This window comes from Uranotaenia lowii, unplaced genomic scaffold (genome assembly GCF_029784155.1).
Source record: "Uranotaenia lowii strain MFRU-FL unplaced genomic scaffold, ASM2978415v1 HiC_scaffold_668, whole genome shotgun sequence".
Classification (NCBI taxonomy): Eukaryota; Metazoa; Arthropoda; class Insecta; order Diptera; family Culicidae; genus Uranotaenia; species Uranotaenia lowii.
The window spans coordinates 1-22,914 of NW_026598609.1; the positions used below are offsets into that span (position 1 = coordinate 1).

The following is a 22,914-nucleotide window of genomic DNA, read 5'->3' on the forward strand; positions in this document are numbered from 1 at the left end:
GCGATTGTGCGTAGTCTGCCGCGACCTCAGGTTGCTCCAGTCGTGCAATATTTAACCGAGGCGGGCGTCGGTTTCGTATGTTGTTCACTACGGAGAGTTTTGGGCGCATTTTCACCATCACCAGATAATGGTCTGACTCGATGTTGGCGCCTCGATAGGATCTGACGTCGATGATGTCCGAGAAGTACCGGCTGTCTATCAAGACGTGGTCGATCTGTGATTGCGTTTGGTACGGTGATCTCCAGGTGTAGGGGAGGAGCCGGCTATATGCACCTATTAAGCAGAATACTGATTTAATCAAATATTACATCGAATATGTGCACAAAAACTATATACACATGAGCAGACATCTGTTTTCTATACATTGGAGTAATTTTTATGCTGTAATCTCCTTAAGTTTTTGAAAATTCGATTTTCTTAAAACTCTTGTCAAAATTGCCGAATCTCAAACCGTGCGGATTAAATGCGCCTATTTATGTTTTAGGCAAAATTTCTGTTTTTTGGCAATATTTCCGTAAAAATTCATTGAAAATCCTAGAAACTGATAGCTTTCATACGAAAAAGCTGATGTTTTATAAAAATCTATTTCTATTTTAATTTTATAGAATAAAACAAAAGTTAGGGCTGCCATCGTATGGAGGCAGTTCATTTATAAGAAAAACTTTATCAAATCTGTTTTGAGATCTTCAATTCCTTCTAAGGGTAATAATTAGAGCTTAGATTTGAAGTTTTAATGATAAAAATCATAAATTTATTCTATTTAGTCTGTTATTTTAGGATAGCGGCATTTTAGAAACATGATGGGGGCATACAAAAACACTCTCTTATTCCACTTTCCAATTGTTATGAAACCATAATAAAAGCTTGAATATGTTTTTATTCTAAGGTTCATTTGAATAAGAAACAAAAACCACCCAACTTTTTGTTTTCAGCTTCTTTACCTTTAATTTTTAATAGTCAAAATATTACATCAAAATCTTGTATGAATTTTTTTTGAGTTTGTTTATTCATAAAATTCTTTTTTGCCTTATGTAAAAAGCATATCACCCTCAAAATGCATTGATTAGATATGTTGTCGTGTCAGCCATTTTGTCAAACGGCCGTAGGCGCATTTAACCCGATAGGCCCATTTAGGAAACCTTCCCCCTACTTGTGTGGGAGGCGGAGCTGGAAAAAGGTACTACGTATGGTGATTTGTACACATAATTGTAATTTCATATTTGTTTTTTTTTATTTTATCAAAATGCGAAGAAAAAGACTGCTCCACCCAATTTTATTTTAATTTTTGCAAAACCATTGCATCTGGTGACTCTAAATTTCTGGAAACTCTAACTTTTTTTGCCAAATGATATCTTATGAAGATCGTTTCATCCGAACATTTCAATGCTCTAAAATCAATCATTTTCTTGTTAAAATAATATTTCTGAAAATTGGACGGAAAATCTATCACTGTGCTAGTTTCTTTTCATGAATAAAGGAATGTTCCGTTTGGGGCATTATAACTATTTTTATGCTACTCATACCGCTTTGCCGTCTTGTGCAAAGTAGCCAGAGAATTTTTCAGTAAACTCTCGTTGCCGCTAGCCCACATCTATAACCGATCATTTCACCAACGTAAATTCCCGGATTATTGGAAAAATTCCTTCATGTTTCCTGTCTTCAAAAATGGCGAACGACGAAATGTGAAGCAATATCGAGGCATTACGAGTTTATCGGCAGGATCCAAGCTTTTCGAAATTGTTGTAAGTCAAGCCCTCTTACGCGCTTCCTCACATTATATTGCCGCTGAACAGCATGGGTTTATGCCTGGCAGATCGGTGAGTACCAATCTTTTAGAGTACACTTCGTTTTGTCTGAACCAAATGGAAAGAAAAAAACAGGTCGATGCTATATACACCGATATCAAAGCGGCATTCGATACGATTGATCTTGGAATCTTACTCGCTAAGCTAGCTAAGCTCGGTATTCATGACAACATGATCTCTTGGTTGAAATCATTCCTCACTGAGCGGTGTATTAGGATTAAATTTGGTGATAGCATATCATTTCCATTTACTAACCGATCTGGCGTGCCGCAAGGGAGCAATTTGGGACCTTTACTGTTTGTTCTGTTTTTCAACGACTTGATCCTTAGCTTGGAAATTGGAACCAAAATAGGATATGCTGATGATCTGAAACTATTCGTTCCAGTTGAATCCACTGTCGATTGTGCACACCTTCAATCTTTACTAGATCACTTTGGTGAATGGTGTAGACTTAATAAGCTATCTGTCAGCGTCTCCAAGTGCTCCGTTATAACATTCCATAGAAAGAAAACGCCAATTTTATATGATTATAACATCGATAACCAGCGCCTTGACAGGGTATTTGAAGTTGACGACCTTGGAGTTATCCTCGATGCTCAGCTTACGTTCGATAGTCAACGAACTTCAGTTATAAGAAAGGCGAATCGTCAGCTTGGCTTCATCTCCAAAGCAGCACGAGAGTTCAGAGATCCATTGTGCTTGAAGTCACTCTACTGCGCACTTGTCCGGTCAGTTACAGAACATGCTGCAATTGTTTGGGCTCCCTATCAGTTATGTTGGATTTTGCGAATCGAGCGTGTACAAAAGCGTTTTGTTAGATTCGCTCTACGACATCTGCCCTGGCGTAATCCTGAAAACCTTCCCGCATATTCCGACCGGTGCCAGCTTCTGGGATTAGAAACATTGGAACGCCGCCGAAAAACTCAACAGGCATCATTCATCGCAAAAATACTGAATGGAGAAATTCAGTCGCCAAACCTGCTAGGAATGATCAACTTTAATGCTCCTTCGAGGACTTTACGTCATCACTCTTTGCTATCGAATCGAACCCACCGAACATCTTACGGACATAATGAACCAGTGAGTGCAATGATGCGTACGTTCCAGATTGCTGAGCATCTACATCAATTGGGGGAGCCATCTAGCCGATTCATCAACCGAGTACGCCAGTCTTCATTGTTTCGTGTTATCTAATTGTTTTGTATAGATCCTTAGTGTAGATAATTCATTAAAACAAAATGTTCGATGAATAAACTTAATAATAATAATAATAATAATAATATATTTCAAAGGGAAATCCGGGTACCTACCCAAGCAACCAGAGTTCCCTTAAAAAGGTTCCATAGAAGCTTAATCAGCTCTCGTTTGTGTCTGAAGAGAATGCTAATCAACCCAAAATTTAAGTTCTTAAAGCTACTTTCAAGTTCGTTTAGGTGGCTGTAGAGAACGCTATTCAGCTTCTAAGAGAATGTCAAGAAACTTCTACGCGCCGAAAAAAAAATCCGATTGACAGATTGCTCTGACAACCACATGTCAGGTTGCTAGGTTGCCGGTCTATCATGGTCTATCTCATTGATTTTAATTATATGGTTTTGATTACAAAAGCTGCCTACACGCCTAGAGAATTGAACCGCTGCTCTCTAGGTTGCAATGAAACTCACCAGCCTCTCGACCAATCCAGCAATAGCTAATTGCCACTGTAATGATTAGTATTTAAACTTAATGTCATTTGAGATGATTGAGTGGGTTGGTCAATAGAAGGTACCTTATTTCGTTCAAAGGACTTTCAGTACACAATATGAATCATAGCAAAAATTCGCATCATCAAAATTTATTCGAATATCTTATTTAACATTTATAAGAAAAATTCGAAAAAATCTTGAATTCCATTTGTAAATATCAATACAGATATAAACAAAACAAATACCATGACAAAAAATTGACAGACATTTCTGACATGTCGCTTAGAATTCCCATATAGGTTCTTTAAAACACCTTCAAATATCTTAATGGTGCGCTTTGGAATGTTACGCGAACGTTATCGACCTTCTTGAAAGAAGTTCCATTGAAAGCGCCTAGAAGTTCCGTTATCGATAGTTTAACCTTTCAAAGGGCGATGGAAGTTCCTGAGTAACTTTTACGCGACAAGAGTCACCTGAAGTTCCCGTAAAACATTTTTTCAGCCAAATGTGAACTTCGGAGTTCCATCTTTAAGTAAAAACGCGACTTTTGGTTGCTTGGGTAGATCTCATTTTAATAATCATCAAAAAAAACCTTATTCGTTTTGACCAAAAAGGAAACTTTTTATACTATAGGGTTTTTGAAATTCGAACAAAAAGTTGGAAAACGACACACACTATTAACCATAGCGTCAAAATAAAAAAAATACTATTGAATATTGAAAAAGAGATTTGTACAGGATTATCGAGAGTACTAGCGATGCTGCATAAGTATTCGGATATTGCAAATAAGAACAAACTTACCGGTTTACATTTCACAGTAATTTATTGAAATTAATTTAAATATCTGGCGCGAATCAACATGATCGAATGTTTTATTTGTACATTGAAATTAAAGCTAATCTGCAATATGGCTCAACATTCACATATTTAAAACAATAACATAAAATATTTAAAATTTGTCATTCTGCACTAGTTAGTTTTCGATGTAAATTATGTCAATGTAACAATCCATAGATCCACGGTATGAAAAAAACAATACGATTTAATCCTTAAAGCTATTTTTTGGTCAATACATGTTGATGTCTTTATGATACGTGATAAAAAATAAGTTTGAAAGTTGTCAAAGAAGATCCATATATGGTGAACTATTATGCACTACGACTGGACGGATGTAATCCAACGCTACGAATTCCGGTGTTACTTGTGCTATTTATTTACAATACTGAACGTATCCGTTGACTCGGCTGCGGATGATTCTTTTTTTTTATTCGATGTCTCCTCGGATTCCCAACCGCACAGTGACGACCAGATCGATCAGAAAAAGCAGTGCCCCAACAATTGATACGGCACCAGCACCACACAGGAAGTCCATTCTGGGGAAAAAGAAGATGTTATTTATTGGTAAACATATCGATAAAATTAACAGCGAATTGAAGAAAACCAATATAAAATGAATATTATCATAAATATAGCTAGTTTTACATTCTATTTGTTTTCGAGGATGATTTCCTAGATCATGAGGGATTTTGAGAGTTTATGTTCTCACCGACAGTTTTATGTCTAATCAAATTAAATTGGAAAAAAAGCTATTCAACCCTTCATTGTGATTGATGACAACAGTCTCAAATTTATTTTAATTCTATTACCATTTCCGTCATTTGAATAGATACCGTAAACTGGGAGAACTTTGATCATCGGGGTAAATTTGATCAACATGACATTTTTTCAGATGATCATCATCAACTTAGGCCGATGACATAGTAAGAGCGATGCGTTGAGTATGTCAGGTTTAAGCGATTCACATACATTTTTATCAAATGTGGTTCGCCGCATTGAATCGCATTCGCCGTTTCGCATCGCATCGCACTCACTATGTCATCGACCTTAGTTTGAAGTTAAAATATCTGAAATCTATTTTCTACGTTTAAAAGCCTTTTTAATTAAGTTTCAAATAGGCTTAATTTTGTTTGTAGTTGGGAAATTTTTATATTACTTTAAATGTACTTTTAAAGTTTGAAAATACCTGTTTTTTCGAAGACTCACAAACAAACACCTAATAAAATGATAGAATTTAGAAGCAAATGGGCTGTCTTATGTAAAAGTTGAACTTTTTTCCTTTGTATAGGTATGGTTTTAGTGTTATTTTCATGGTCATTCCGTGATAATTTTTGGATATTAAAAAAAATGGATATTTTCTTTGAGAAAGACTGTATAGAACAAATGGCTAAAAACCCTATCAAATGGTTAAGTTTGAAGAAAGAAAGAACATGAGAACACTGGGAGGACCTAGAAAATTGCATGATAGTAAAATTTCCTTTGTTTTTGAGGCCAAAAAATATTGAGAAATGTTTATAATTTTTTGCCCCAAGATGTATGCAGCAACATTGTCCATCTTTTGAGTATATTTGTTTTTGAAAGAAAACGGTGAAAAATTCAATTTAGTCCAAACAAAACATTACTGTTATTGATGTTTCATGCCTTCTGTGCTAATTGGCTTCAAAACAATAATTTTGAAGATGTTGAGAAACATTAAAATCATAGTGATCAACGTTATCCCTAAAATGAAATGAAATCTGGTTTTCTAACAAACATTTAGTTATAGCCATTAATGTTGTTGTTGTTGTATGTTTATTTTAAGCCACTAATGTAGGCTTGCCAGATACTTTTAGAAAAAAGCGGGACATTTCACGAAAAAAAGCGGGACACAGCCGAAAAAAGCGGGACATTAAAAAACTCTTGAAAGAAAACCTTGATTGTTTAGCCAAACTTATACATTTACCATCAGCCTAAGTTGTTCATAGAGAGCACCATAAGGATTTATGTTCAACGTGGATTGATTTTGCTCAGTGTTTCTTACATTACTTCTATTTGCACGTTTTTTTGCAATAAGTACGGTTATTTTCCACGGTTCTCGCGAATTAACACGTTATTTGAGAGAAAATATTTTATGTCCTACTTGTAAACGGAGGATTTGACACAGCGTAAAAATTTTAAAACTCAAGAAAACTTTCCTATTTATATACTTTGAACAATTGAGTCAAAAAATGCGGTGTATAAGGCAATTTTGTTAAGATTTAGGCGAAAAAATTTAGATCTTTTATTATTTGGAAGCATTCTAATCAATATTTTCTTCGTACCAAAGTTCTTCACATAGCATTGCACAGTGGGAAAATTTGGATTTTCAATTTCAAAAACATTGGAAATCGCAGATTTAATAGCTTGATACAATACTTATTTTATGTGAAAGTTCCTTAATTACTCAGCGAAAAAACAACAATAACTTCGTGAAAATGAATTTGAGCAAAATGTTGTTAAGGAAAACTGTGAAAGTTTCATGAAGGTTTTTGAAGTGATATATGAATTATAAGCCTTTTAAATAAGCTCTTTTTCATGAAAAATTGCTATTTTGATCAATATATTTTTTAAAATTAGAAATTCTCATACAAAAGTGAATATGAATGATCAAAATTCAAATGAGATATAAAGCAATTATTTTATAAAATGACAAAATCTCCATAGGGATAAATGGATCATCGCTTCTTAAGATCTTCTTATTTGAAAATATTCAAGTGATTTTAAGTAAACCTTTTCAGCTCGTTTAATGTAGTTGCAATGACTGAAAGACATATTTGAAAGATTTTCTGTTTAACCAATGAATTCAAATTGAGATTAAAGTTTGATTTTTTTCAGTTTAAGTCAGTAAACTTTGTAAAAGTTTTCCAAGAAAAAAAAGCGGGACATTTCGAGGAAAAAGCGGGACGGCGGGACATTCAACAAAAAAGCGGGACATGTCCCGCTTTTGCGGGACGGATGGCAACCCTACACTAATGTCGTTTGAATATTCTGCTATCAATGATCATGCTTTATACTCCTTAACTCAGTAAGTAATTTAAAATTTTTGAGTGTTACAAAAAAGGAATCCCTTTCAAAATATTTGAAAATGAATTAAAAAAGTGATAAATGTTCCCCCAGTTTACGGTACTTGTAGAACTATTGCTTGGATTCTTAATAAGCAGGCTCTAAAATCCTCGTTTTATTGACACTTCTCCTTTGATTTACGTTTCCAGAGGATGGATTTGAAAAAAACGAAGTAAATGAAAAAGCATCATCTGCTTCACCTAAGGTGCATAAATATGTTGAAAAATTCATCGCTTAAACTTAAAGTGCTTATTGCTAACCGCTGATCTGCTGAACTAAAAGAAATTAGTTCATATTATTATTTTAAGATTGTCGATAATATCATCAAAATGCTTTGAAAATAATATGTGTGCGCTTGATAAAAGTAAAATTGCTGTTTTAATAGTTTTTATCACACGTTAACTATTATCTATTGAACTATCGCATAAGATTCTAATGTTATAAGCTTAACATCTTGAACCGATAAGCCCCTTATGTGGGTATTTCAAAGATTCCAATAGAATAAATTGGTTTCATATAAGAGCCAAAGACGAGTTTATAGTATCCAAATGAAACTGAGCGAACTTGATGATTTCCATGTTGATTTTCGGGAGTTGCCAGGGATAATTTGATTAATAATTTTTACAGGTTACATCTTTGACGACCCATAATTGTGGTTTTTTTGGCTTAATTAGAGACACTTTTACACTTTCATGTCATTCGTGTCTTAATTGTGATTTTTAAAAACGTGGATTTTTTCGGTGAATGTTATTTTACAACAAAATTTAAAATACAAATATATTTGAAATCAAAAAAGGGGGTATTTGATGATTTAACTTCTTGAAAAGCATGTTCAAATGACTTATGATTGTGGAGGGATCTATGATTTATGACTTATGATTTATTGGGATTTAGGGATGAATCATCCGGCAGGATGAAAATCCCAGAAAAAAAATGTGGAGGGACTATAGTTAATTAAAATTTCCAACAACATAACATAAAAATAACAATTATTTACATCATGAATTATGGCTGCATCTCATTTATTTAGGTTCAAATATGTACTTTACGCAGTCCAGATTTTTTTTTGTGTCCAGTCCGATGCTTAGTCTTCAACCAGTTTTCATCTTTTTGAAATTTGGGTGATAGAAGTGTATAAATCTAATGATAGGAGCATAGCTAAACACAATTTTTTCCAAAAACAACGTGGCATAGAGAATTTAGGCTTAAAGTCTTCTAAGACAACGGTCATGAGATTGAATCCCGATCGCGGCATACTAGAACACTTTCTGTGGGTTGCACCATGGGGCAGTTCCATACGATGAGGCGGCAAAAAGTATGATTAGGTGTTTTGGACTATTTTGTAGTTTTTGTAAATTTTGTATGAAAATTAATATTCCAACTAACTTAAAATAAATTCATACGAAATTTTTTTATAAACAACTTTTAAAGTAGGATGCTTGGTGTTATTTTTGACCCTACTTTTTATTTCTTTTGAAAACCGGGTTTTGGACTAATTGATCATTAAATGATAAATATCATCAAGACATTTCATGAAACTCAAGAGAAAAATGTGTGAAATGATTGATCAATCATGAGAAACACTTTTTTTTTTTTGACAAACCAACATCAACTTTGTTGAATTTATACTCATTAATGGGTAAAAATTACCCATTTGCATGATATTTTCAGCTTTATTTGACTATAACTCAAAAAACGGTGCTTTAAGGTGCCTGGAACCTCTTTCATTGTATTTTTACGACTTTAAACTAGATCTTGATAGTGAAAAAAGTATGGGGAAATGCAGGGTTTTTTTTGGCAAGGCTTTATAGTTTTTGACTATTGAAAAAAAAAAATTACTCATTTTTATCATAGATCAATTTAGTGTGTAAAAATTTTGAATGGTTCAAATGATAGCTTTCAATATAAGCTTTCATATGGTTTACTTTAAATTTAACAAAAAAAAATTTTCCATAGAAATATATGTGACTAGTTGACCCGGTGTGCTTTGCTACACCTTTCAAAATCAAATGATATTTTCAAATATTATTCAAATTTTTATTGTTTTGTTGGCATTTTTGTCCATTTCCCGGATTTAAAAAAAAAACATTAAATATAAGCTTTCCTTTTCCCTTCCTATGATTCCAATTGCATCCTCCTACTGCACTAAAGGAATTGTTTCACATAGACAAATTTCTCGTATTGAAATACCATCTCATGCCAAATTTGGTTTTATTTGCGTAGTAAATTCCTGAGTTATGTATAAACTTGAAAGGAAGTACCATCCCCCTCCCGTTCTCCCCACTGAATGGAGGGGTGAGAGCTTAATATTCATAAAAGTATTTTTTGTACTCAAATACTTTTTGATGCCAAATTTTATTTCATTTGCTCGATTAATTCTCGAGTTACGCAAACATTTGTAAGGAAGCTCCCCGTTCCTACTTTATATCTTTCTGCTGAAAAAAGGTGGGGCTTCAATTTATAATAGAAACATTTCTCGTATTCAAATACCCTCACATGCCAAATATGGTTCCATTTGCTAGATCAGCTCTCTAGTTATACTGAAAATTGTAAGGGAGACCTCTCCTCCCCCTTTTCATCCACCTCTTTGAAGGAGTGAGGGATACCACATATTCATAGAAGCATTTCTCGTACCCAAATATCGGTCCATGTAAAATTTGGTTCCATTTTCTGTTGTATTTCTCGAGTTATGCAGTAAAAATTGTATGAACTCCCCTTCCGCTTACCTTTCTATCCGCTGGAAGAAGGAAGGGGTATCCAACAATCATTAGAACATATCACGTTTCCAAATACCCGCCCATGCCAAATTTGGTTCCATTTGTTTAATTAGTTTTTGAGTTATGTAAAAAATTATAAAAGGGCCCCCTTTCCTCTTTATATCTCTTTACTGGAAAAAGGGAGGGGTCTTTAATAATCATATAAATATTTTTCGTATCCAAATATCCTCCCATGCCAAATTTGGCTCCATTTGCTTAATTAGTTTTTGAGTTATGTAAAAAATTATAGAAGAGGCCCCTCCCTCCTTTATATCTTCCAATTGGAAAGAGAGAGGGGTCTCAAATAATCATTGAAATATTTTTCGTATCCAAATACCTTCCCATGCCAAATTTGGTTCCAATATCTTGATTAGTTTTCGAATTATATGAAAAATTGTAAGGTAGCCCCCCTCCTCCCTTCCTATCATCCCACTGAGAGGAGGGAGGGGTACCTAATATAAATAGAAATATTCCTCGTCCCCAGATACCACCCCATGCCAAATTTGATACCATTTGCTTGATTGGTTCTCGAGTTATGCAAAAAAAGTCTTTTGTTTGGGAGGCCCCTCCCTCTCCGCATGAGAGAGGGAGGGGTCTCATACCATTATAGGAACCTTCTCCTGCCTCCAATATCCCCACCTGCTAAGTTTCACGCAAATCGGTTCAGTAGTTTCCGAGTCTATAGGGAACAGACAGACAGACAGACAGAAATTCATTTTTATATATAGATTTAAATTTTTCTCTTCATCATATAAATTTAGTTAAACGAAAAATCATGGTCGTATTTCAAATTAAATTAAATTTTTCCGTACAAACATACATAACAAGCTTGCCAGATTGCCCAGTCTTATCCGAACTTGCCCGGATATTTCTAACTAAATTTAGAAAAGCCCGGCCCGCTTTTCGTTGAAAATAGCCTTGATTTTGCCCGAATTTATTCACTTTGCTCAATCAAACAATACAATCAAATCGAGTCATTTTATTTTTTTTTCTATTTTTACGTCAAAGAAAGCTTTTTTTAGCAAATTTTAACAAAATAATTATTAACGATTTGTTGGAAGGCAATTTTAATCTGCTGATGTCTTTCGATGGAAAAAATATCGATTCGAGCGTTTTATTTTTTGATTTATGTTAAAAAATCCTCGGTTGTGTCCAAATTTGCCAGGATATTGCCCGGATTTTGGCTTTAAAATTTCGATATCAAATACCCGAATTTTTCCAGGTTTTTAGATAAAATAGTCCGAGCACGCGCGGAAAAAAATCTGGCAACCTTAAACATAATAGTTGAAATTCAATCATGTTAACGTTTCTTCAAAATCCTGCAAAAAATCATGGTTGAGTTTTAGGCCAAAACGAAGCTTTTAATACTTCAAAATTTTCAGATATTCGAAAATGGTCACAAACCGACTCAGTCTAATGACGAGCTTAACAATCCCAAGTTATTCTATGGTGATTTCATCTTTTTTTAAATGTTAACTGGTCCACAGAATCTTTAGAAAAAAATGCCAGTTTTGAAGTTTTAGTATAGCCTGAAATAAGCCAATCTCATTTAAGTTTTTTAGTAGTTAAAACTCATGCATACAAATGAAACTATATGTCCATGAAAGTTAAAAGATTGCCCTTTCTAATGTATTTATTTTTGTTTTGGTATTTTTGCAACTTTCAGATATACTAAGCAACTTTTAATTTTCAAAAGAAATCACCCAAAATGTTACGGAACCATTAAACTTCAAAATAGTGACTTGACACCTTCAATGAAGATGTGTAGTTTTACAATTTTTACAACTCTTTCATATAAAGACTCGCTTCGAAAAAAGTTAAACAAATTTCTCGTTTTTTGAAGTATGTTTTTGAAAAAATGTCTTTAAAACATGTTGTTTCAAAAGATAGAACTTTGACGTCTACAACAAAGTTTTTTTTTAAATGTGATGATCTACAATTTTTTGAAGACATCATAGTGATAAAAAGCAATTTTGACATTTAAGCCTTCAAATAGCCTATGATCACCTTTTTCGAGTTTTAAACCACTGTGCAGTGTAGGGAATATACAAAAGCACTGTTATAAGTAAGTATTCTCTATGACCATTTCCATCTAAGACAGAATGCAGTTTTGAATAGAGGGAAAAAGTTACAAAATTAACTATTGAAAAGGTAGAGAAATAAAATAAAATTTTCTAGAACTCTGATGAATTGTTAAAAATTTGGACTCAAACGATAGGGAAAAGTCCAAGCTTTCCAATGGTGCACAAACTAGCGATATAAAGTTTCGAAAAATGAAGTTTTCTGTCTTACACACCGTGTAAGCTTTTCCTGATTTGTTGATATTATTAGTAATGCGGTTAAGTAGCTGCTATTCTATAGCGGGCCGGATCCTAACCGGCTAAATACACTGTTTGTTGCTTCTCATTCTTTATTCAAAATAAAATAAATTTTGGTTCTAATTAGGAACAAAAAGTATATCCTTCTTTTGTCACTTCGAGTAAAACTTCACGAAGGGGGAAACAGATAATAAAAAAAATCAGATAAAACAGATAAAAAAAATTTCAAATTTTCAATAATTGAAATAAATTAGACAAAAGCTTGTATGTACATTCTGTATCGCACAAAATCTAGCAATCAAGTTTTTTTAAAACCAAAAACTTGAAAAAAAAAATCTCGAATACAAAAGATTATACAATACCCATCTTCTACAGTTTGATTTCAATTTAAACTTAGAACTTGGTTTATTTTCCTCTTCGGGATTTTCGAAAAAATCGAAGGAGGAAGGGGTTGACAAAAGAATAATGTGATATTTTTTCTGGTCTCATGACCTTTATAAAATATCGCATCGATAAGATACATTTTGAGTCACCAGAATCGTTGTGGAAGGGAATTTCCAAGATTTTCTTTAATAGCTATTGCTGAGAATTACTTTTTATATTCTTCAGAAACTTACCGTTGTGTATTCGGTGGCCAATAGTTTCGATTTTTCGTTTCTGCCCAATCACTCAACAGGCAAGCCGCTACTGCCAGATACATGATGAAGGCTGTTAGATTAAGTAGAGATTGTAACTTCCATGGGATGCTGTAAAAGATCGTAAATAGATCATAACATTACGAAATGCCTGTGATTAGGGAGTTTACGCTTACTTCTCTCTGATCACTTTCCCGAACAAGTAGATCAGTGGAAAGATTAAGAACGGTACGAAGGTGGAGTAGGCCAGGGCAGCTGTACGCGTTGACATAAACACCCGGAATCGTGAATTATTGGCCGGATCGTCGATCAGTCCTATGCAGATTATGGCGACAGCCTGTAATTACATGTAAGGAGAGTTATAGTTTTGTTGCCGATCACACAAGCTCAAGATTACTGTTATTAAAACCGTCCAAGTCTTATGTCTATCGTTGATAACCCGAGGGAGGTAATCACGTGATTGCGTTTATCTACACGTTATATAATTAATTAAATGGTGTCTCCATCTTCCCGATCGATCTTTTATGGCGTAATAATGTTGGTCCTTCTGATTTTTTTTCGATTACTTAAATGGATTTAATTTTACTGCGCTTCTAGCTATCTCGTAGACTAAATGAGAGATCGATTCGGAATTCCTACGTACATACCTATCTCACTATTTAGATAGTATCATAACTTCCACGTTCTGCGGTGAATCATGATGCCCTGGTTAGAAAATATTTCTATCTTATGAGAACAATTGCGCTGTTGTTCCTTCTAACGTAAACTCATAGAGCTAGATCTACAGTTCTAGGCGTTTGACAGCGTCGATCTTTCTGACCGGACATATGGGTGGTAATTAGTTTAGCCCCGAGAAGTCGTAACCGATGGACCGTAAATTTTAACGAGATGTGCTAGCGTTGATTGTTCAATCAACAGGAGAATCTGACTCATCGTCTGATGCCAATCCCATACTAAACCACCAAAGGGGAACAGCATCTTGTAGCACAGTTACGTTGATAACTGCGTAATTTAAGGTTTTCCTCTGTACTTCCACGGAAATTATTCAAGCGTGAAGATGTTGTGACAACATTGTTCATTGAGATTAGCGATTCAAATAGTATTCACGCAAAGTATCAATTTGGGTATACATATGTTTAAACTAAGCAAACGCTAAAATCGTATCCATAAAAATTTATTCACATAACTTACCAATTCGAGAAGTTTGAAAACCGGCGGCAGGAACTTAACGAGACCACTACTGTTGAAGTAATCCTTTCGCAATCCCCGATCCGTTTGGTCCGTGCCACTCTGATCCGTGCTGGCCATCGTCAGTCGAGATATTTCTGTTGGAATCCGCATTGAAATCGGATCAAGAATGATGAAACATAAAATAAGTTCTGTATAACTCTTAAACATAAAATGTGTAAGGTGAAATTTTTGTCCATACTTTTGAACGTGGACATGCAGCGTTGTATTGTGCCTCATTTAACAAAACGGTTGTACACATCGATTTAAAAAGTTATATTTTTATCTCATTTTAAAAAATGCATATCAAAAGATATTAATAAGTCCTTAAAAATTGTAGTGAAGACATTAGATCGTAGTTGTGAAAATTATTGGTGTTTGTTCTTTTTTTAGTTTGTGGAGGTAGAACGTTAAAATATTATCTTTTGATTTTCGGAAATATTCAAATAACTTTTATTAGATTTTGAAAATTGCTTCAAATTAGATGAAATGAGTCATTGCTTTGTTATTGTACAATTGAATTGCAGTGAATTTGGCGTGCGCCAGTAAACGCGTTGCATTTTTTTCAACAATTTTTATTTTACCTATATTCATGTTGCCTAGCCGTAGTTTTTTTCTTCACCTTAAATTCCCTAAATTATTTTTTTTAATTCCTGGAAAAATGGAAAAAAGATACTTAGGTAATGCCCAATAAACACTATTAAATTAATTTCTTGAAAAATTACTTTTTATCTATTTTTGATGTGATTGTGATTTCATTGTATTTTTTTTTATAGCGGTGAAACAGTAACAAAATTTACAAAATAAAATAAGGTTTTCAAAATGATTTAGATAGGTATGAAGTACATTCTTATAGATCAAAACAAAAGATATGCGTTAAATGCTAGCCATCATATTCTCGAAAGATAAACAGTCACTCCCAAAAACAAGAGTTCACCCAATGTTTATCTTATTTTACCAAAATATTGCGATCACAAGAAGCACTTATTGCTAATTTGTTTTGATACGTTGGATAAATCATAAAGTCGACACGCTATTCAACTTTTTTATGTAATTCAATCGTAGTAAAAATCTTTTTTTTTCTCTTTGCATATTCAAAAATTTCATCTGTACACCGAATAAACTTTTCACATGAACGCTACGTGAAAATATACAAAGATTTTTTCCCATCATGAAAATCACGTGAAATCTACGTGAAGGTAGCAAACAGAACACGCGCAGCAAGCAAAATTAACGTAATTTTCATATGAGTTGAAGGTGAAGCGTACGTGAAAATAACGTAAATCGGATGTAAACTGCATACTTTTCACGTAGATTTAATCAAAATATTAACGGATTGTGTTGTATTTCGCATCAATGAAATAAACAATAATTTATTCGGAGGAAAGATTTTATTTAGCTGAATCAATATCACAACACTATAATTTTTCAGTTACTCTTAACTATTTACATTTTTACTTCACTTTACATTTCTTCACAAAGTCTTCACAAGACTTCACCAAGTCGTCGATTTTTTCACTAATTTGGCTCAATATAGCGGTTCATCAGCCGATCGTCCCAGCTGCTTAAATTCCGCATTCTGTTGAAATGGCAAAATATATAAACAACAACCAAAGAATAATATTTTTACTACTTACAAAAATACAGCTTATCCATCACAAAATAAAAACTTTTCTTTTTGACAGTCGATAGCACTTGGATTCACGCGCGCCATATTGGGTACCTTTGTTCTTTCACATAACTTTCACTGAAATGAGCCATTCACAGCTAAGTGAACATCACATAGCATCCAGAAAACCTGTTTGTGATTGGTGGTTCACTGGGATTTCGCGTAAATCGAACGTGTCTTTGTTTTGAAAGCATGACAACTATGTGAATTTCATGTAATGATTAAGTGATTTCGTATTGGCTTCTTAGTGCTTCACGTAAACCAAGCAAAAATTCACGTAATGAGTGCCTACGTGAAAATCTAGGTGAATTTAACGTTTTCTTTTCGGCTGAGTGTAGCGTATACTGTCCTAACATTCTTAAAAAGGGTGTCCACCAAGGCTGATAAATTTCAGTCAATTTCGTTTGACCCGACCAACGTCTAGTAGTCAATGTTATCGAAAGAATATCAAAGTCATCTACGAGTTGAATGACCAAGCTACAATGTCGGTCAGGCAGCAATGTCAATATTGAATGACATTTTTGCACTCCACTCGCACCACACATACGATCATCTTTCTATTTCATTTTCTGGCTGTTATGGGAGGGATTTTACGTTATAAGTTGCGCAACACTTGAAAAAATTTAGCTGTTGGCCGTAAGAAGAAAAAAGTCGTAGCAAGCATGATGTCGTTCATTCAACTTGGTATTGACATTGTGAGCACGTGTCGCTGACCAAAAATCAGTATCGCATGACATAGACATGCAAAGCAGTATCAAAGTCGGCTGACATTGGCTGTCTGACACTGATAATTTGCAGCTCTGGTGTCCACGATGAAATTGCCATACACAAAATTGATTCGCAAAATTCGAGTTTTCATGCGATTGCCATCAAATTTTCAGGGATTGAAAAATAACTATTAAACTTCATTTTACCATTTTACTCGTATTTTATTTACAGTCCATACGCAACTGGGCCTTAATCCCGGCCATAAAATTCCGCGTAAACCAGGAATTTATTCGCAAATTTTTACATCTTCTGAGTGCGGACATGCTCCGGAACGCTGAACTTATCCTTGGCCCTGAAAAACAGGTTGACTGTTTGAAGTCGGCCTTCACATATGTTTCGTCGTCCATGAAATTTCGTCAGCTTGCTGAGGTACAACTTCCTGGCATGGGTTTTGGCAGACTTGCTCTGCTTCTCGTCGCGATTAGGCCTTTTGTACCTGGAACGTTCGAAGCCCAGCCTTAGTTTTGGCCTGTTGGATAAAACTTCGGCGTAGGTGCAACTTCTTAGCCACATCCCGAACGGAGGCTTTCGGGTTTTGGTTGCAGGCCCCAACTACGCGGTTGTGATTTTTGGTGTTGTACGGTATACTTTTTCCTTCACTTCTGGGTTTCCGATCGGTGGTCAATCTTTCCTCGAAACGCTTAATCACTCGCGACACCGTGGAATTCACGATTCCCAACAGCGATGGAACGATGCGAAAGATCCTTGTTCTCGTGATGAATGCGCAAGATTTTATCACGCACGAGCTGTTCTTTCGACTCCAATTCCACGAGTTTTGATCGCAGAACTTTAAAACAATGCACTATGAACTTAATCCACCCAAATTTTCATTAAATTCTACTCAACGGTTAAAAAGTTAGAGTAATTTCATTGTATAGCAATTTCATCGTGGACACCTTTTAAAGTTGATTCGTTGTTTTTTTTTGTGATGAAAGGTAAAGCATTTTTGTTGTAATTCGGAAAAATTGCCAATAAAAATTCTGGCAGGAAATCAGAAAACAATATTTTTCCTCAAAAGCCTCCTCGAAAGCTAGTATAAACTGTTTATTTTATTCAGTTTCATACGACGTAACAAAAGCTCAAGCAAGATTTGTTTGTTCACCGAATTAACTGATATGAGCCGAGACGAACCAGCCAAAGGCTGAAAGTCTCTTAAAATAAAGAAAAAAACTGATACGTGCAAGTTTTTTTTTTTTCAATAAGTCATTTGACTATTTGAGTTATGCGATATATGTAGGAAATGAAAGAATGAAGCAATCGATCAGAAAATTGAATAATTCTCGACAAACCGCAATTTCTTATGTTTAGAATTCGATGCCAGGTATCATGGCGTCACCATGTTCTGAGCATAGTTAATAATCAAGAACAAGTTATATGAACTGATACCTAGGGTGAAATTGAAGATAGAAGGAGAATTTTTTGCTCATTTTTCAACTTGTTTTGGAGCTGAATTAAAAGGCCACTGGAAGCTGAATAGCAGGTCATTTAGACTTGTTTTGGAACTTGAAAGAATTAATAAGAACTTAAATTTTGAGCTGCAAAGAACTTATTTACTTCAGATAAATGATGGGGCTGAGTAAGCCTTTTCGTACCTGTTTTATGGGACTTTTGGTTGCTTGGGAGCATTGCAAAAATTTTATAATCGCGACCGAACTATTTTATTTAATTTTAAAATAATCAGTACAATTCTTAACTTGATTCTTGCTTTAAAACTTATTCAGTACAATGATCTTTAAATTCCAAAATGATGGCCACCATAAATATCTTCGAAAGTTTTCGAAGATATTTTATCGATTGATTGATGGTAGATGTAACACCTACCTTTCCACATGTTCAATAACCTAGAACTTGCAGATTGTTCATTGCCTCATTTATTATTCTATTTCGTATAACAATACTGTTCAGATGGTTGTATTTATTTTTCATCAGCTATATATAACTTAGTGGCCTACATCTCCCTTCTTCACTTCCCTCGCTCACGAGATTCCATTCAACATCTAACTAGAAATCGTACACTTTTGATGTACACTTTACAATATGTTATGCGAATGCTGATGCTGCGCTAAAATCGGTTTCTCTCATGATTTCAGCACAGATAAGATTCATTCAGCTACCGATGCACCTACTACTAGGGGCTCTGCAGTTATTACCTTCTTAAATTAGCTTCACCGTATTTTCAAACTTTAAATTTAATTCCTTAGCCAGAGGTAATATTTTGTAAAAATGAGTAGAAAATGTTTTCTGATATTTTTCTTTAAAAATGACCTGTAATTATCTTCGCGTCTTTTCCATTATTATGTAACGCTATTCTCACATCTCATCATCGTTCTCAAGTATAAGTTTACACTCGATCCGACCCTCTGGTGCGAATGAGTTGCAGCAAACGAATTCCGTCTGTATCCCCTGGTGACGAAGTTCAAGTTATTGACATCGCTCACCGCAACCGGTCGCGCTTAGAAGGTCTTCTATAGATCAATGATGAAGGCATAAATTGAGAATAATTGATTCATTTTTGACATTCCAGTTTTTGTTCTTACTTCTGCCTAACATCAGCAGTCTGTCTGCGTTTTTCGCATACACTTGCAGGTTATTGGCGTTTGCGTGGGCATGACTCAATCGAGAGTTCTGCACTGTAATTAAGGTTCATTATGCTTGTCTAGGCAAGGTGTGGTCCCTTTGAATGAGCTATGTCTGATGATGATTATCTGCTGTTCCGAACTAACCAGAAACTGTTTGAAATCTTTTGTCCAATAAAAAATTCTTCTTTCATTAGTAGGTATGTACTTTAAAAAAATGAATTTTCAAATTTGAACTCAGTTTAAACAATTATACATTGGCTGGTATGAGTTTCAAAGTTTTGAACCAAAGATATCCCTTACACTGCAGAGGTAGTTAAAAATCTCGCAATTTTCAATCAGCTCGAAATTTGAATGAATTTAACGCATGGCGTCTAATTTCCCACAATAGCTCCTACCGGTGGGGTTTCAACTTTAACCGCAACTAGATTGATATCTGCGGTCAACACATGAATTATCTTACACTTTTCGTTTGCCTTCAACCAGAAGCACTTTCTTGGTGGCCTAGTGATATTTGTGTGGCCACATTTGTGCGCACATTTTTATGCTACATGTACTGTTGAATTTGCATACAGGCGGTTCCAAAAGCGCGGGAAAGTTTCATTTCTTGTCTCTTTCGTCCCCATAACGAAAGCGCCTGAAGTTGGGATAAGCTAGTTAAGAACTTCCACGTAGGAATGAGGCTCCTTACGTCATGGTAGAGATATTGGAATGAAATTAGAAACCAAACCTGCCTTCTACTTCTTCTTCCAGTTACGGAAACCGTATTCCACCCATCTTCTCACCACCAACTCACATGAAATCACTATGCATGGCACGCACAAAAATAGGTTTGAGTTAGTTTATTCATATGCTTACTTTTTTTCGCTCAACGGAATCAACATGAAACGTGAATGAAGCACAATTGTGTTGCGCCTTTATTGCAGTTTTGTTTTGGTTACCATCTTCTCGAGGAGATTTTGTTTAGCAGTAAACTCCATTCCGTTAGTGAGTTTAAACCATAAGACACGTTTCACGCGCTTGTTCCACTCACAAGTGATTTTTATTCGTTTGTGAATAAAAAAGGTCATACTCAAATTTCGATTTTTTTAACTTGTTTTGTATTCGTCCGGAACAAATTTCTAATCCTTCATTTGTAACTTGGAGTTTAAACATCACGAGGAAGCAGATAATAAAAAATAATCCAAATTTTAAAAAAGTTGAAATAAATTGAAAAAACTTGCATGCAACAAACTTGCATACAGTATTTACTGTATTTAATCCAAAATTAGCATTAATTGAGATCGAAAATTTGAAAAATAAAATGAATGAAAAAGATTGTGCAACTTTTATCATCTAAAGTTTGACTTCCGCCCTTTAAACTGTTGAGTTATCGAATCATATCAAAAATAGATGATTGAAAATATGAGGATCCATTTTTCGCAATTTCGCATAAAATGTTTTGAAGTCAACAGATACTACTTAGTTGTGTATAAAAAATTGTTTATATGCAATGGAGCTGTTTTAAAAAATGACCGAAAACAGCCGCAAATGAGTGATATAAAGTCACAAAAAAAGAAAACTTCTGGATTTTACGAGAAAATGTTTATATTTTCTAATAAAAAAGAATATATATCTTCTTTTAACGAGTCGATTCTGAAACACAATTTTTTTTTAGAAATCGTTCGAATCCAGCGGAGTTACAATAGCGTAAATGAGTGAATTCACGTCTCAAAGTTTGATGATTTGTAAAAAAAAAAACAAAAGGAAATATGCTCTGATATAGCTGTTTTGACCCTCCAAATGGTCGAATTTTAAAAAATTGGACATAATTTGGTTAATTCTTTGAATAGTTCATTATTTTCAAAACAAAATCAATTTTTTGGAAAAAAAAAGTAAAACAATTATTTTGGTGAATAATTAAATTCAGACTGTGTATATTTAGATAGTACACCCATAAATCAAACTATGAACTTGAAATGAATGAACTTCCTTGGAGTTGGAATTATCGGTATAAGATTCTATGCCGGAAAGGCTTTAACAAGCTTTCCAATAACTGGCATTGTCCTCTCAGCGCAACTACATTGCCCATCACAAGACAAAGCAGGATGCCGGCCAGCAAGGATATTGTCGAATGATGTACCGCACGCTTTATTTAAAGAGGCATTAGAAAAAAAATCACCAACCAAGATGAGGTGTGCTTTTGTATGTAAACCGGCCGGCAATATAAAACAGTTTCTAGTTTCCCATTTACACCCCATTCCCCAGCCGTTCTCTTCCCTTTCCCAGCAAATACAAAGGAGGATGAAAAAAAAAACACTGGTCTAATGACAGACGGCCAATGCAGTGCCTTTTTTTGGGTAATCGGCAGTGGCAGAAAGACTATGACAATAAACTTTGTTTGCCAAGCGACTCAGATGGTGCACTGGGTAAAATATCGAACTATCAAGCCGAGATGAGATGTTGCATTTAGTTCGATTCTCACTATTTTTTTTTGGGGGGATGAATTACACAGCAAAAAATAATGTAACGATGGACGATGGGGATTACGTATTTCTGTTGCAATAATACATCTAAATGATGTACACAACGTGAATACGTCGTGAAGTGTAATATCAAAACCTTCTATGTGATATCGCATCAAGTAGTCAATGTTTTCCTTTGTTGACGTTGGAATTTGATTTCATTTCAAAAATAAAGAAACGGATTATGGACCTCAGCTGTATTTGTTTGGCTTGTAAGTACTTCCAAAATTAATTAAAAATATAAGCAAACCCACTGCTTCAAAACAAATTTCATTATTTTTCCTTTTTTAGGAAATTTCGCCCATATGGATCAGTGGTACGAAACAAATTATTTGTCTCCAAACAGCCGGGTACATCAAGACAATGAAAAATTAGGTACCATTTGCGACTCAAGTTATGTGCAGGTATTTGATGTAATACAGCAATACTTTTTTTGCTGTGTATCCAATATGATGAAAAACTCATAAAACGTTTTTCTGGTTTCGCTTGAATGGGTGGTCTCGCATAATTTTGCTCAGAACCTCGATGCTTTTCTAATCATATCATCTTTGGTTTAGTACACTTTTCAGCGCATTTTCGGCACAGAGAATTACTAAATAAAACGAAACGCCACTTATATCAAATTTTGGGTAGGTAATTGTTTCCTCATCAACATGGTTGGTCCGCGCTTCTCAAATCCGACAGTGCGCTGTGTAAACTACTACGATTTGTAGAGCACCACACTAATTCCTTCCGAAATGCTCTACACTCGTTTCCGAGTAAAGCCGAAGCCAAGTGCCGAGCAAAACCGGTGCTCCAATAGCAACCCTACTGTGTGAGAAGGAGAAACCCCAAAACACACAACTGAAGTGCAATTTTTTCCGTCTCTTCCTACCACAGTAGGCAAACAAACAGCACGAAACGATATTGCTTCTTCTTCTTCCTTTTCTTGTTGGGTAAGAAGTAAGAACCAAACCTACTGAGTTGCTTTAGCGTTGCTCCCCTACACTTAATGTGATGATTTTTTTCTCTTGCTCTCACCCTGGCGAAGCCTTCTCTGCTCTTTGATTGGGTGTA

The 22,914-nt window shown here is 34.8% G+C and overlaps 1 protein-coding gene across 1 annotated transcript; it reads right to left on the reverse strand.

Moving 5' to 3' along the window:
- Positions 1–4,291: 4,291 nt before the first annotated feature.
- Positions 4,292–14,476, reverse strand: LOC129760583 (uncharacterized). Its single transcript, XM_055758239.1, has 4 exons — positions 14,306–14,476; positions 13,291–13,451; positions 13,097–13,225; positions 4,292–4,860 (listed from the first exon to the last, which is right to left on the reverse strand). The coding sequence occupies exons 1-4, from the start codon at positions 14,453–14,455 to the stop codon at positions 4,752–4,754; spliced, it is 549 nt and encodes a 182-aa protein (XP_055614214.1). The 5' UTR covers positions 14,456–14,476; the 3' UTR covers positions 4,292–4,751.
- Between the last annotated feature and the right edge of the window lie 8,438 nt (positions 14,477–22,914).

Bases quoted from the DNA above. Each gene is read 5' to 3' on its own strand.
- LOC129760583 (XM_055758239.1), bottom strand. From the start codon at position 14,455: ATGCGGATTCCAACAGAAATATCTCGACTGACGATGGCCAGCACGGAT. The intron at 13,226-13,290 runs GTAAGCGTAAAC...GATCTTTTACAG, and splicing joins GGGAAAGTGATCAGAGAGAA to CATCCCATGGAAGTTACAAT. The intron at 4,861-13,096 runs GTAAGTTTCTGA...CTTTTTCCCCAG, and splicing joins TGGCCACCGAATACACAACG to AATGGACTTCCTGTGTGGTG.